The sequence below is a fragment of the Photinus pyralis genome, unplaced genomic scaffold, assembly GCF_008802855.1.
Source record: "Photinus pyralis isolate 1611_PpyrPB1 unplaced genomic scaffold, Ppyr1.3 Ppyr1.4_LG2, whole genome shotgun sequence".
Classification (NCBI taxonomy): domain Eukaryota; kingdom Metazoa; phylum Arthropoda; class Insecta; order Coleoptera; family Lampyridae; genus Photinus; species Photinus pyralis.
Genome location: NW_022170403.1, coordinates 42,923,609 through 42,937,212, shown reverse-complemented (window position 1 = coordinate 42,937,212; position 13,604 = coordinate 42,923,609). Strand labels below are relative to the sequence as shown.

Genomic DNA, 13,604 nt, shown 5'->3' with positions numbered 1-13,604 from the left:
CAAAACTTGACAATTAAAGTTCGAGCAAAATCAACTGGACTCTGACTGAACCCGGAAAACAAAATGACACTAAATTTTACAATGGGCCCCAAAATGAAAAATCAGCAAAGTTAAATCAAGACTGTATTTCCTACATATACAGACTAACATTGTGTAACGGAAATGCTCCAGACATGACGTCGCCTTTGGCGCTCTGGAATTTTCTACGCGTATTCGGGAATGTTCGGGACTTACATTGCTTGCGTGTATAAATGGTTGCGGACCGAACATCGCGGCAGTTTTTACTGTCGAACGAGTACGTATGAAACATCGAGCGCGAAAATCTGAAATAAATTGCGAAGTGTGAGTGATATAAATAATCGATATAAATTGTACGGATTTTATAGTGTTTTAGTTTTGTTTAATAAATATTGATATAAATCGAACCCGAATTTATAAATAACGTTACATTGGTGTCAGAAGTGGGATGGTTGAGAGAATGAATCGAACGATGGGTAAATATCTTTCAAAAGTCGTGGCAGAACATCAGAAAAATTGGGACCAGTACCTCCACCTGCTCTTTATGGCATATCGATCAGCTGTCAACGAGACCACGGGTCAGACTCCTGCCTGCCTTATGTTGGGTCGTGAACTACGCCTTCCATGTGACCTCGAGTTTGGGCGTAAACCCCATGAAGAATATGTCGCAGGTGAAAATTATGTTGACCAACTAAAGACGAAGATGAATGACATTCACGACTTGGCTAGAAGTCATATTCAGATTGCCAGCGATCGCATGAAAAATCAATACAACCTCCGCTCGGCCAATGAAACTTTTGAAGCTGGAGATCTGGTATGGCTGCACAATCCACAGAGGCGAAGAGGTCTTTCTCCCAAGCTACAAAGACAATGGGAAGGTCCATATGAGGTGATCAAGAAAATAAATGACGTGATATATCGTATCAGAATGAACCACCGGAAACCGAAAGTTGTCCACATTAATCGACTCGCACGATATGCCGGATCCAACAACAACTAAGACGTTAGAGGTATTCGAGAAGAGGAACACAGCTTTGGGATCGAGCCAAACTTTAACGATTTTATGTCAAATTACGCCCAGCGGAAGAAAGCTCGATTTGGCGTTACTCAGGAAATTTGTCAAAATATTTTGGAGCTTCCGGTTAACGTTTCCATCGCCCATTGTGTCGCCGAAGACCTTCGCATGGGTAGAGGTATAGCTTCCGTATTCCGGAAAAGATTTGGAAGAATAGACGAGTTGATAAAGCAAAGACCACGAGTGGGTAAAGTACTGCGCTTGGAAGATAGTCAACGCTCTTTGTTCTACTTGGTTTCGAAGAAAACGTCAGAAGGCAACCCCACCTATGAAAACCTCTGGTCTGCTTTAAAAAACTTAAAGAAACTCATGGCATACTATGACATAAATAGCTTGGCGATCCCGAAGATTGGATGTGGTTTAGATGGGTTGGACTGGAAGATAGTGCGAACCATGATCGAAGTGATTTTTAGAAACACTAGCGTTCGAATTACAGTATGCTGCTTCAACCCACAGGGGACGACCCTCCGCAAAACTGTGGACTGTTACTTTTTTAAGAAAGGTGTTTGTCGAGCAGGCTCTGACTGCAGATTCCGACACGAGGCATTAAAAAGTAATACTAACGCAGTTTCTGAACGAGACGTCCAGAATTAAGAAGGGGGCAGTGTAACGGAAATGCTCCAGACATGACGTCGCCTTTGGCACTCTGGAATTTTCTACGCGCGCGATTATTCGAGAATGTACTAGACTTACATTGCTTGCGTGTATAAATGGTTGCGGACCGAACATCGCGGCAGTCTACTACCGAACGAGTACGTATGAAACATCTGAAATAAATTGCGAAGTGTGAGTGATATAAATAATCGATATAAATTGTACGGATTTTATAGTGTTTTACTTTTGTTTAATAAATATTGATATAAATCGAACCCGAATTTATAAATAACGTTACAATTGTTTAAACATTGTTGATATAAAAATTGTGACACTAATGACAGCATTGTATTTAAAGGTTAATGTATCTTTAGCGGTGCCTTGATATACGTCAATGGTATTTGAAATTTTGAAATCAGACATCTCGGAGTGGACGAAAATGCCAAAAAAACGCTGTACAGCGAAGAAATAAATTGGTTAAAATTGATCAATTCCTGAAGCCTTCACAAGCAATTCCTGTAGCTAGTCCTAACCGTCAAGTTTTTTTAATAAGTCAGAATCGAGTAACGTCAGAAGATCGATATGAGGGTGCTATCTTTGTTAAAGAATCCGAATCTTTTGGGTGCATTTCTAGTGAACTTGCATTTATATTTGTGAGATGGCTGTCATTAGAAATCCAAGGGGTTAAATTAAGCGTAGTGGAAAGGGCCCCCAAATATGTTTGAAGACGGGCCCCTAAAATGAAGTTACGCCACTGTAGTGCATTGGTTGGATAATTTTAATTTCGATCGCGCAAAAAATGTTATAAGTACGTCGAACGTTAAGGGTTACCGTTCTCAGACAATAATTGGAGTCGTCGCTTCGCTCCTCCTCCAAACGATTGTCTTCGAACGGTAAAAATCCCTTACCGTTCTCCATACTTAATATACTATTATTATTCATTTCGTTAATTGGAACCACAATATACATACAATATACTTTAATAACTTATGAACTGTACAAATGTAGCATCTCTTTTACAGAGAAAGTCCTAAATATAAAATTTTACAGGTTATGTGATGGATGATATTCAAATTAATCGGAATCATCGGAACTGCTTTCGTGTTCAAAGTTTATAATAATAGTAGCAACGTTTTCAAGATGTAACTGCTTTTCTCTTTCGTACCACTCGTGTATTACAGTTTCCGTATCCTTAACTCAATTGCGCCACGTTTCGGAAGTTATCGATTGTAGTGTTTCCTGTCACATGTTTATGCAATTTTCAATGCTTCGTCCATCTCTACAAATGTGTCGATTGTAATAATTTTTCGCTATGGCCCAAATATGTTCGATAGGATTACAAACGCAATGATAGGGTGGTCGTGGTAATCGTAAAACGAAGTAACCATATTTGTGGTGACCAATGCTCATGACGAAGTGGGTGGATAGAAATTAACCCGCGGTACAACACAGCAAAAAGTTATATATTTATATATTCACATTACAAAATCTAACATGTCACTGAACTGGCATTATACGTACAAAAAAACTAACAGGAAGCGTCAGTTGGTACGCTTGTTTTTACCAGTGGAGACCTCTTAATATTCACTACAGTCTCCCCTGCTATATAATTCATCTGGTAATCGCTCAGGTAGGGTGGTGGTCTATGGTTTCGATTTGATCTTCGTGGTGGTTCTGGACGATCTGCTTCTGGAATCAGAATCTGCTCCATTTCTTGTCGATCTAAACTACGTGGTAAAATGGCAGGTTGGTATTCTTCTTCATATTCCAATGGTTTTTGGATTTGTGGCTCCTCTGGTAGGTTGAAGGTTACTTGTTTAGGTGCATTTCTTCTGAGCTGGTTTACGTGTCGTTTCACTATTCGGTCGTTTTCTAATCGGACAAGGTAATGTAATTTCCCTAGGCATTTTACTACCGTTCCTGGCTTCCAGGTCCGTTTGTTTTGTATGTAAAATTCGGCTACAATGTCCTCTCCCGCTTGATGTGAACGTGCACGACGTTTTTGCAGGTCTTGATTCGGTGTAGGAATATGAAGAAACATTGAGTCTAAACGGATTCTGAATTTTCTGTTTAAATATTGTTCTGCTGGTGTCTTTCCATTTAGTAACAGTGTCGCTCGATATCGGAATAATATTTTCATAATTTTTGTTTCCAATGGGATCCTTTCCGTTGACATTGATTTTAATTTGTTTTTGAGAGTTTGTACATTTCTCTCGGCCAGTCCGTTCGTGGCAGGATGTCCTGGTGCGATAAATTTTTGGAAAATAGCGTTATTCTTACAATACGTTCTGAACTCGTTACTCGTGAAAATTGTGGCATTGTCTGATACCATTTCTTTTGGATATCCATTTCGAGAGAAAATTCTGTTTAAAAGTTCCATGGTGTTTTCTGAATTAGGATGTTCTCGTAGGACTTCCATTTCGGCCCACCTTGACTTCGCATCTATGCATAAGAGGATGTAGACATGATCGATGGGTCCTGCGTAGTCGATATGTACCCTGTCCCAATTCTCTTGAGGTAGTTCCCAGCGATGGACTTCAGCTTTGGGTGGTGAATGGAGCCTTTTCTTGCATTCTTCACATGCTCGAACGATGTTTTCAATTTCTTTGTCGATGTTTTGCCAATAACAATAGCGTCGTGCCAGCTGTTTCATTTTGGTGCTCCCTAGGTGTGTTGAGTGTAAGTCGTTTAAAATATCAGCTTGCATTGTCTTCGGTATGACAATCCTATGGCTCCTGTATAAGACTCCGTCGTTTAAAAGGAATTCAGATTCGATGCGTTGAGTCTTCATTTGTTCGATAATTTTGCACATTTCGGAATCCCTTCCAGTCTCGTACTTTATACGCTCATATCCTATTTGGTCTGTCGAGATATTGAATACCTGTTCGTGGTTAACTTGATCGAGTTCTTCGTCAAATGCTGTTTCAATTTTTCCTTTGTCATCATGTAGTGGTGCTCGTGATAAACAATCAGCGTTGGTGTTATCGATGCCTTTCTTAAACTGTACTTTATAATCAAACGTTGATAAAAATGAAGCGTAGCGAATGAGGCGTGACGATGTGGTTTTCGATGCTTTTGATTTCGAGTTAAAAATCCGCACTAAAGGTTGATTGTCGGTGCTCAGTGTAAAGCTTTTTCCAATTAAATACTGTTGAAAATGACTAACACCATAAACGATCGCCAATGCTTCTCGATCGAGCTGGGAATAATTCTGCTCGGCCCTGGTTAAGGATCGGGACGCAAATGCAATTGGACGTTCATCGTTGGCTGTAGAATGGGATAACACAGCTGCAATTCCATATGGACTGGCATCGGTGGTTAATAAAACTGGTTGCTCGGGGTCATACGGTACAACAACTCGGTCACTGGCAATTTCCATTTTCAAATTGTTGAATGCTTGGTTGCACTCTTGATTCCACAAGAACTGATTATCGTGTTGTAATAATTTTCGTAAAGGTGTAGTCATGCTCGATAGATTTGGGAGTAATCTTGCGTAATAAGTTATCATGCCGAGAAATCGCCGGACATCTGCAACACTTTTCGGATTAGGCATGTTCAATATGGCTTTTACCTTATCGGGTGACTTTGCAATGGTGTTTTTTCTTATGATGTATCCTAGATACTCGATTTCGTTCTGAAAAAAACTGCACTTTGCCTCGTTCAGGTGAAGATCGTTTTCTTGCAATTTGGTTAAGCATTTAATTAAATTGCTGTAGCATTCTTTGTAAGAGTTACCATGCACAATTATGTCGTCAAAATATGAGGTTGTTTTTGGACAGTCCCGTAGAATCTGATCAATGACTCGGTTAAACTCAGCTGGAGCCGTTTTAATTCCGAAATTCAAACGATTTACATGATATGTCCCCTGGTGGGTAGACATAGTTTGTATTACCCTGCTGTCTTTGTCTACACGTAAATGTAAATATGCCTTATAAAGGTCGAGTCTACAGAAGTAGGACGAATCCCGCAAACTGTTAAGGACTTCGTCTACGCGCTTAATGGGGTAGTTCACGTTCACTAAACTGTCATTTACGGCAACTTTATAATCGACACAAAGCCGCACACCTCCTTGTGGTTTTTGTACCACCACAAGTGGTGAACCCCAGTCACTTACATCACATTTACTTATAATTCCGGCAGATTCTAACATTTCTAATTCGTGACTAACTTTATCGCGTAACGCATATGCAACACTCCGTTCTCGTGTGTACACAGGTTTGACATTATCGCGAAGCGCTAACTTAATCACTACATTCGGAACGCATCCCACTTTTTGTTCGAAGATATTGGGAAATTGTTCACGCACCGACTCAATTGAATTTATGTAATCACTATGGATTTGTGTTAATTTTTTACTGGTCTGTTTATCGATTTCCTGTAATTGAATGTTTAGATGGCGAATCCATTCGCGACCTACTAATGGATCATACCCCTCAGGCACTACGTATAGATCCTCTAATGTGGGATTTTGATAATTGTGGTATTGAACCATTACTTGTACTTTCCCATGTGGTTGAAAGGTTTGACGTGTGTAAGTACGAAATGTTAGGTTAGACGGTTTCAGTTTTTGCTTGCAGTTAAGTTTATCGAAAAGGTCTTTTGGAAGTAACGTGAATCCCGCTCCGGAGTCGACCTCAAATTGAATTGCTTGTCCTTCGACATTGATGAATGTGTAGTATTTACGGGTATCGTCTCCTTCGGATGAATATACATCTTCAATACGATTCACACTGAAATTATCAATGTTGTAGGTAGTATTATGTGCACTACTATCACGTTTTGATTTGATTAACGTTGAAATGCAAACATTCGCAACATGTCCTTGTTTGCCACAACCGGTACACTTTAAGTTTGTTTGTTGTACACGACAGTCTTTTGACGTATGGTTGTCACGACCACAGAATAAGCACATATTGTCAATTCCTAACTCACGGTAGTTTACCCGGCCTCGTGAAGAATTACGATTTTGGTGTGACTGTTGTCGATAGTTGCGTGATGATGACCTATGACGATTATGATCCGGCTTTCGATTGTGCTGAGAATTTTGGCTCTGACGTCTCGTAAATTGTCCTTCTCTGCTCGGAATCACACTATTTATTGATGTATTTGTTGATGGAGTTGAAGTTTTCGCTAAATTTTGACTATCAGTTCGAGCTGCTTCTAAAGCTATTGCCTTTTTCACGATTTCGTTAAATTCTGTGAGGTTTGACTGGAGTAACTGCTCGGTGATCCAGGTATCTTTCAACCCTCGAATAAACTGCGCTCTTAAAAATTGTTCCGCTGTTGAAACCTCTTGAGTACATTGACACTTTGCCAGGAAGTTGCATGCCCCTAAATTTTTCTTCAGTTCAGTAACGTATTCACTGATGCTCTGTTTTCCAGACTGGTAAGTTGATAAAAAATAGTGTTGGGCCACGAGCATGTTCCGCTCAGGTGACAAATGTTTCTCTAAATGGGTAATCAGCTCATCGTATGATAGTTCGGATGGCTTTTGTGGCGCTACTAAGGCATTTATTGTCTGGTAGTGTGTCGCTCCAATAGACCCTAGAAGTAGGCAAGCGGACTTGGTCTTGTTATCAAACACTTCCTTCATGCGCAAGTAATTTTCGAATCGTTCCCTGTATAACTTGAAGTCTTCCTTCTTGGCGTCATACTGCTCGAATGGGGGGATGTTTGGATTTACTGACGGTGTTGTTAACGGCGTAGCTCTAGTCTGGTCAATTTGTAGAAATGCAGCAGCAACGGCGGCAGTAATTTGCGCTAGTTGTTCTGGTGAAATTGCGGCCATTTTGTTATAATTCTAACGGCAATGTGGACCTATTCAATTCGTCTGCTCTTTTTACTTCTCTCGTCGCCAATTTCACTGTGGTGACCAATGCTCATGACGAAGTGGGTGGATAGAAATTAACCCGCGGTACAACACAGCAAAAAGTTATATATTTATATATTCACATTACAAAATCTAACATGTCACTAAACTGGCATTATACGTACAAAAAAACTAACAGGAAGCGTCAGTTGGTACGCTTGTTTTTACCAGTGGAGACCTCTTAATATTCACTACAATATTGCTCGGCTAAGTGGTCAATGCGTTATGCGGTAAATTTTAGCTGGTTTATTCCTAAAAGTATCAAGCAAGATTTAGATAATATCACATAATTTGCGGACGTACTTACTGTGCAACCTTTATCAACAGTTCGGTTTAATAGTATTTTACATTATTAGCCAGGTAAGTGAGTTTTTACTGGCGATAGGAGAAGTTGACTGGCGAGCCGTTAGGCGAGCCTGTCATCTCCCAGAGCCAGTAAAAACTATTACCTGGCGTATAATGTACAATATTTTATTTGTTACTCATTTGTAAACAATAGTAAACGTAAATAATTAGTTCTTAAATTTATCTTGAAGAAATGTCTAAAATATCATGTCATCCATGTAACAGAGACTTCGCATTAATTCTGGCCAATGAAATTACTAGATTACTAACTTGTAAAATTTTTACAGGTCTGCTGTCAGTTTTACAAGTCTGCTGTCAGTTTTACAAGTCAGTAGCGTTTAAACATGACGTTTACCCGTTTCCGTTTTGTCTTGTTAATCACCGTTTACAACTGAGTAACAAATAAAATCGTTTTCGGAGAACTGCACATTATGATCACCTAACCACACTTTAATGTTGCCTGTTTTCCAAGTGTTCGTTATCTTCGTGAGCAATGTGCGTTATCTAATACAATTACTGACGGGTTATCTAAATTCTTCAGTAATTTTTGTTCAAACCAATGCACAGCGAAAGACGTAGAAAATAATCAAAATCAAATCAAACGAAAAGTAAACCAAAAGCAACTGTCAGATTTACAAATTTAAACGCGACAAGCCGACAACATAGCGAAATGCTACCAATTGTTGCGGCTAAAATAAACTACATGCTTAATGTGTTGCCTAACAAACGAAAGTAAGTTTACGTTGGTACGTCGTTTTCTTCAGGTAATGTGCAACGGAAGATATACTGAATAGACCGTAACACTGTTATCTCATGCTTGAAGAATATTTTTGCAATTAATGGATTGCCTGAAGAAGTATTTTCCGACAATGGACCTCCGTTCAATTCATGGGACTTTATAGAATTTACAAATAGGTATGATATCAAGTCCTCGATATCCCAGATCTAATGGAATGGTTGAGAGAACAGTGCAGACTGTAAAAAGTCTTTTAACAAAGTGTCTCCTAGAAAAAGAAGATCCATTCGCCGCTATATTAAATTATAATGTTACTGTCAAACAAAACTTACCTTCTCCTAGTGAGCTGCTGATGGGAAGAAAGATTAAGGACAGCTTTACCCGTTAGTTGTAAACTTCTCGAGCCTAAGTTCCCAATTCGAGGTATTAAGGACCAGCTAACACTTCTACAAGAAAGGCAAAAGGCGTACTATGACGTTTCAACGAAAAAGCTGAGCGAGTTAAAGCCACAACAAGACGTATTCGTTCAAGAAGGTAATTGGACGTAATTGAAAACCTGGCGTTGTAATGAAGAAATCAGGCCCTAACGACTACATAGTTCGCATAGGTGAAGCGGATTACCGGATGAATAGGAAACAGATCAATCCCAGACGGATGAGCGAAGAAACTCTGAAGTGCGAACCTGAAGTGAAAGTGGGCACTACTTCCAGTGAGACAAACCCGATTGTGACGAGCGACTATTATACCAGAAGGGGCAGACATGTATTTGGACACCCCAAACTTATAAGCACGCAGACATGATAGAGAAAGTTAAAAAAAAATTAGTGCGAATAGTGTATTTTAGGTCGACTCAAAATTTTCCACATTTAATCTCTTACTCCAATCAACTAAAATTTTTAAATAGTGTGCACGGTATTAAAATCTCAAGTTTACAAATCCGACGCGAAGTGATCTGTGCTACCTTTGTGTACAAGATACTGAATAATCACCTAAATGCCCCAGCATTGCTTCAGGAAATTAAACTCAAAGTGCCCCATGTTAAATTAAGGAAAAACGATATCATCTTTTTAGTGACCACTCCGTCATCGCCACTATCGAGGAGCCTGTTGGCTTTAAATAAGAAGTGCCGTGAGGGAGACATCGATGTATTTCACGGCTCTTTGAATGAATTAATTAGTCATATAAGATCGTAATTACTGTGTAGTTTTAGTTTTAAGTACAGCATCCCAGTGCCATGTAATTGGAATAATTGTATTCTGTATGGTATCATTGATTATATACACTATCATAATCAATGGTAATATTTAAGTATACCAATTAAATGTTATTTTTTTAAATTTTGTTTAAGAAGGGGGGTGTAATGTATTCACATTAGGATTTTCCAGTATAATACTAAACGTCAACAGAAACGTACCTGTTTACTAAGTTTATATTTACTTTAATTAAAGGTGTACTTAATTTACATGCCTTATTATTTAATGTGGTCAGAAACCATACCACTATACCTACCGTTAAAGAAGTCATATAGGACATAGGTGTTTAAGAAGTAAGTCTATTTTTGTCTATGGTGTTTGATGAACATTAAATTTATTTCGGGGTAGATCAAATTTAGTTGCAGTTAAGTTTGAGAAAGCTGGGTTTTGATTTTAGATTTAAGGCTTTTGTAATTATTTAAAAAATGTCACGTGTCTTTAGAAACCCCGTAAATGTTTAGTTTTAGTTTTATGTTAGTGTGAACAAGCCGAATGTTTTGTAATATAAGGCAAATAAGATTTGTGTTAAAATGTAGTGGTTTTGACTTTTTCAAGTCATACTAGGCATCCACAGCAATACTTCTAATTAATGCAAAATAAACAGTTGCACGGAATGATCAATATATAGGGATCATTTAATAAGTTCCTAAAACTGCTAAGGTTACGTTTAACTATAAGAATCAAATCATGTAATATGTACGCAGTAGTATATATACCTAATGTATCATTCGGATCAACGTGGTTGACAACCTTATGTTTACCTATGGTTTACATGGCTGAGTTCGTGTGATACGTGTTTGGCATCACTAATTTTAATTTAGTTGGTTTAAAAGTAAATGAATTGAATTTCTCTATAAACGCATGCACGGAAACCTATGCAAATGTACTTTCCTCTATACGAGTTTCGCCCACGGATGAACTAATATGACGCCGAATAATCAGTAGGTATTTATTTACATTGTTTTATCAAATGCAATAAATATTCAAATGCAATAAATATTTTATTTATATTTTAGGAATTTATTTTATTGCAAATGCATTACATAAAAACTAAAACTTATATTTAAATTTTAACCCGCTGAATGATGGTTGAAACCGCACGAGGATCCATTCAAAATGCATTGCTATAATCATACTTTATTGAAACGATACAGAAAACAAGTATAAATTGTGCACAATTCTTGTGCAGATAAAGCGCATTTTTTTAAAACCGAAATAGCTTTTGTTTTGACATCACCAACGGATATATTTCTTACAGACGTCTCAATCGCCCTTTGTGAGTACCCTCTTCCGACAATCCGTTCTTGAGGTATAAGGGAATATACAGGGTGTCCCTAAAAGGTCTGTACAGCGCGCTACCAGGGGTTCTTGGTATCAAAATAGGACGATTTAACCCAACTTACCTCTATCCAAAAGTGCTTCGGTAAGGCGCTATCTACCGCCAAAGATTAAAAAAAAAAATCGTTATTTTTATTTTATCGGAAAATGGTTTTGCCGATTAAAATGAAATTCGGGATGTGAATGTCTAATGTAAAAAGGGTCTTTGTGATATCATCTTTTTGATTGTAGTTGCTATGTAGGTGGTAAAATACTGACCATCCACATCTGAAGAGGTCTAAAACTTTTTAACTACTATTTTGACGGTTCTGAATTTTTAGACACTGATAGACAGTTTACTTGCAAGCATTTTTTGTCTCTGGATGAATATCGCTATCTGTGATGGTTTACAAAAAAAAAAAATTTAGGCATGATGAATGGCATGCACCATACATGCGATTGTTCCTCAAAAAATCAGAAGATGGCTGTGAAACCTTAGAGTGTCGTAACGTTTGTTTGTTGTTTCTTAAACTTTAACAATTTACGTTTTTTTTTGCGACCATTTCCACGACAGTATCCAAACACTAATAGCATATCAGTTAACTCTGCGTTACTGTATTGAAAGGCCATAGGTATTACAATTTTAACAATAAAATTTTAAGTCTTCAAGCAAAACGTAAATTGTTAAAGTTTAAGAAACAACAAACAAACGTTACGCCACTCTGTTTCACAGCCATCTTCTGATTTTTTAGGAACAATCGCATGTATGGTGTATGCCATTCATCATGCCTAAATTTTTTTTTTTTGTAAACCATCACAGATAGCGATATTCATCAAGAGACAAAAAATGCTTACAAGTAAACTGTCTATCAGTGTCTAAAAATTCAGAACCGTCAAAATAGTAGTTAACAAGTTTTAGACCTCTTCAGATGTGGACGGTCAGTATTTTACCACCTACATAGCAACTACAATCAAAACGATGATATCACAAAGACCCTTTTTACATTAGACATTCAGATCCCGAATTTCATTTTAATCGGCAAAACCATTTTCCGATAAAATAAAAATAACGATTTTTTTTTTAAATCTTTGGCAGTAGATAGCGCCTTACCGAAGCACTTTTGGATAGAGGTAATTTTGGTTAAATCGTCCTATTTTGATACCAAGAACCCCTGGTAGCGCGTTGTACAGACCTTTTAGGGACACCCTGTATATAAACCTCTCGCCAGGAAAGATTGCCGGTCATAGAACACTTGATCCCGGTCTACAATCTATGTTTTTTTGAAGATGTGAGCGACTTCCGGGATAGTATCGTGTCAATGTTGAACAAAAAGAGTTTTCGTCCAACATTGGCACGATCCTACTCCGGAACTCGCTCGCATCTTAAGAAAAACATAGATTGTAAATCGACACGAGGTGTGCTGTGACCGGCAATCTTTCCTGGCGAGAGTTATATACCCGATCACTGCTCTAATACTGTCCGCATTTTTTCGCTTCACCGTCGGGCGGTGCGTATTTTAGGTGGACTTGTATGTAGGCAAGATTGCAAATAGGTCCTTCAAGATTTTAAAATCTTAACTATCCCTAGCATTTACATATTAAATTGTATCATGTATGCCAAAAGTATGTCCAACGAAGTTAATTTACGATCTGATGTTCACAATTATCAAACACGTGGTTGTAAACATTTGTGTAAAAGTTTTTTTAGGTTGACTAAAACCCACAAAAGTCACATTAATTAATTTGTTACCACTAGAAATAAGAAATTTAGAATATAAAAAATTTGAAACTAAAATTAAACTTTTTTTGTTGGAACGGGCATTTTATAGTCAGAATTTGAGAGAATTTGAGAACTTTAATTGTAGGAATATGTAGCAATTAATTCATAATTTTGACCTCTGTTTATGTGTTTCTTTTCGTCACAACGACAGTAAAAAACGTTATTGTATTCTATTCTATTCTATTCACGATAAGAGGTCGAGGAGGAGGAAAGAAGGTAGAAAACGGTTCCTTTCGTTGAGACCTTTAATTAGAATACAACGAAAGATAAAATTAATTCTTAACCCCCCCCCCCCCTCCCTCTCCCCAGGCCCCCGTCGCTCACTGGATCCCGAGTCGCACGGGAAAGTTTATAGTTGTACAAACCAATTTATTCGTGAGACCTTTCATTTAAGAATACAATTGAAGATAGAACAACACCCCCCCCCCCCCATTTTCTAAAGTTTAACTTGGCACCACTAAAAGCATGCGTATGCAAATCTGAGACCAATTGGTTGTCGTATGTCAAATTTATGCACGTTTCACTTTCAAAGACAGTATCTCAATGATAATTCGTGGGGGGGGGGGCTTTTAGACAGCGAAATTTGATGGCCGTCTGGCACACCTTCAATCACCGAC

General features: G+C 38.1%; 1 protein-coding gene across 1 annotated transcript; it reads right to left on the bottom strand.

Annotated features, from left to right (window-relative positions):
- Window positions 1-3,215: 3,215 nt before the first annotated feature.
- Window positions 3,216-7,475, bottom strand: LOC116164031 (uncharacterized protein K02A2.6-like). Its single transcript, XM_031478157.1, has one exon. The coding sequence runs from the start codon at window positions 7,473-7,475 to the stop codon at window positions 3,216-3,218; it is 4,260 nt and encodes a 1,419-aa protein (XP_031334017.1).
- Window positions 7,476-13,604: the final 6,129 nt, after the last annotated feature.

Bases quoted from the DNA above. Each gene is read 5' to 3' on its own strand.
- LOC116164031 (XM_031478157.1), bottom strand. From the start codon at position 7,475: ATGGCCGCAATTTCACCAGAACAACTAGCGCAAATTACTGCCGCCGTT.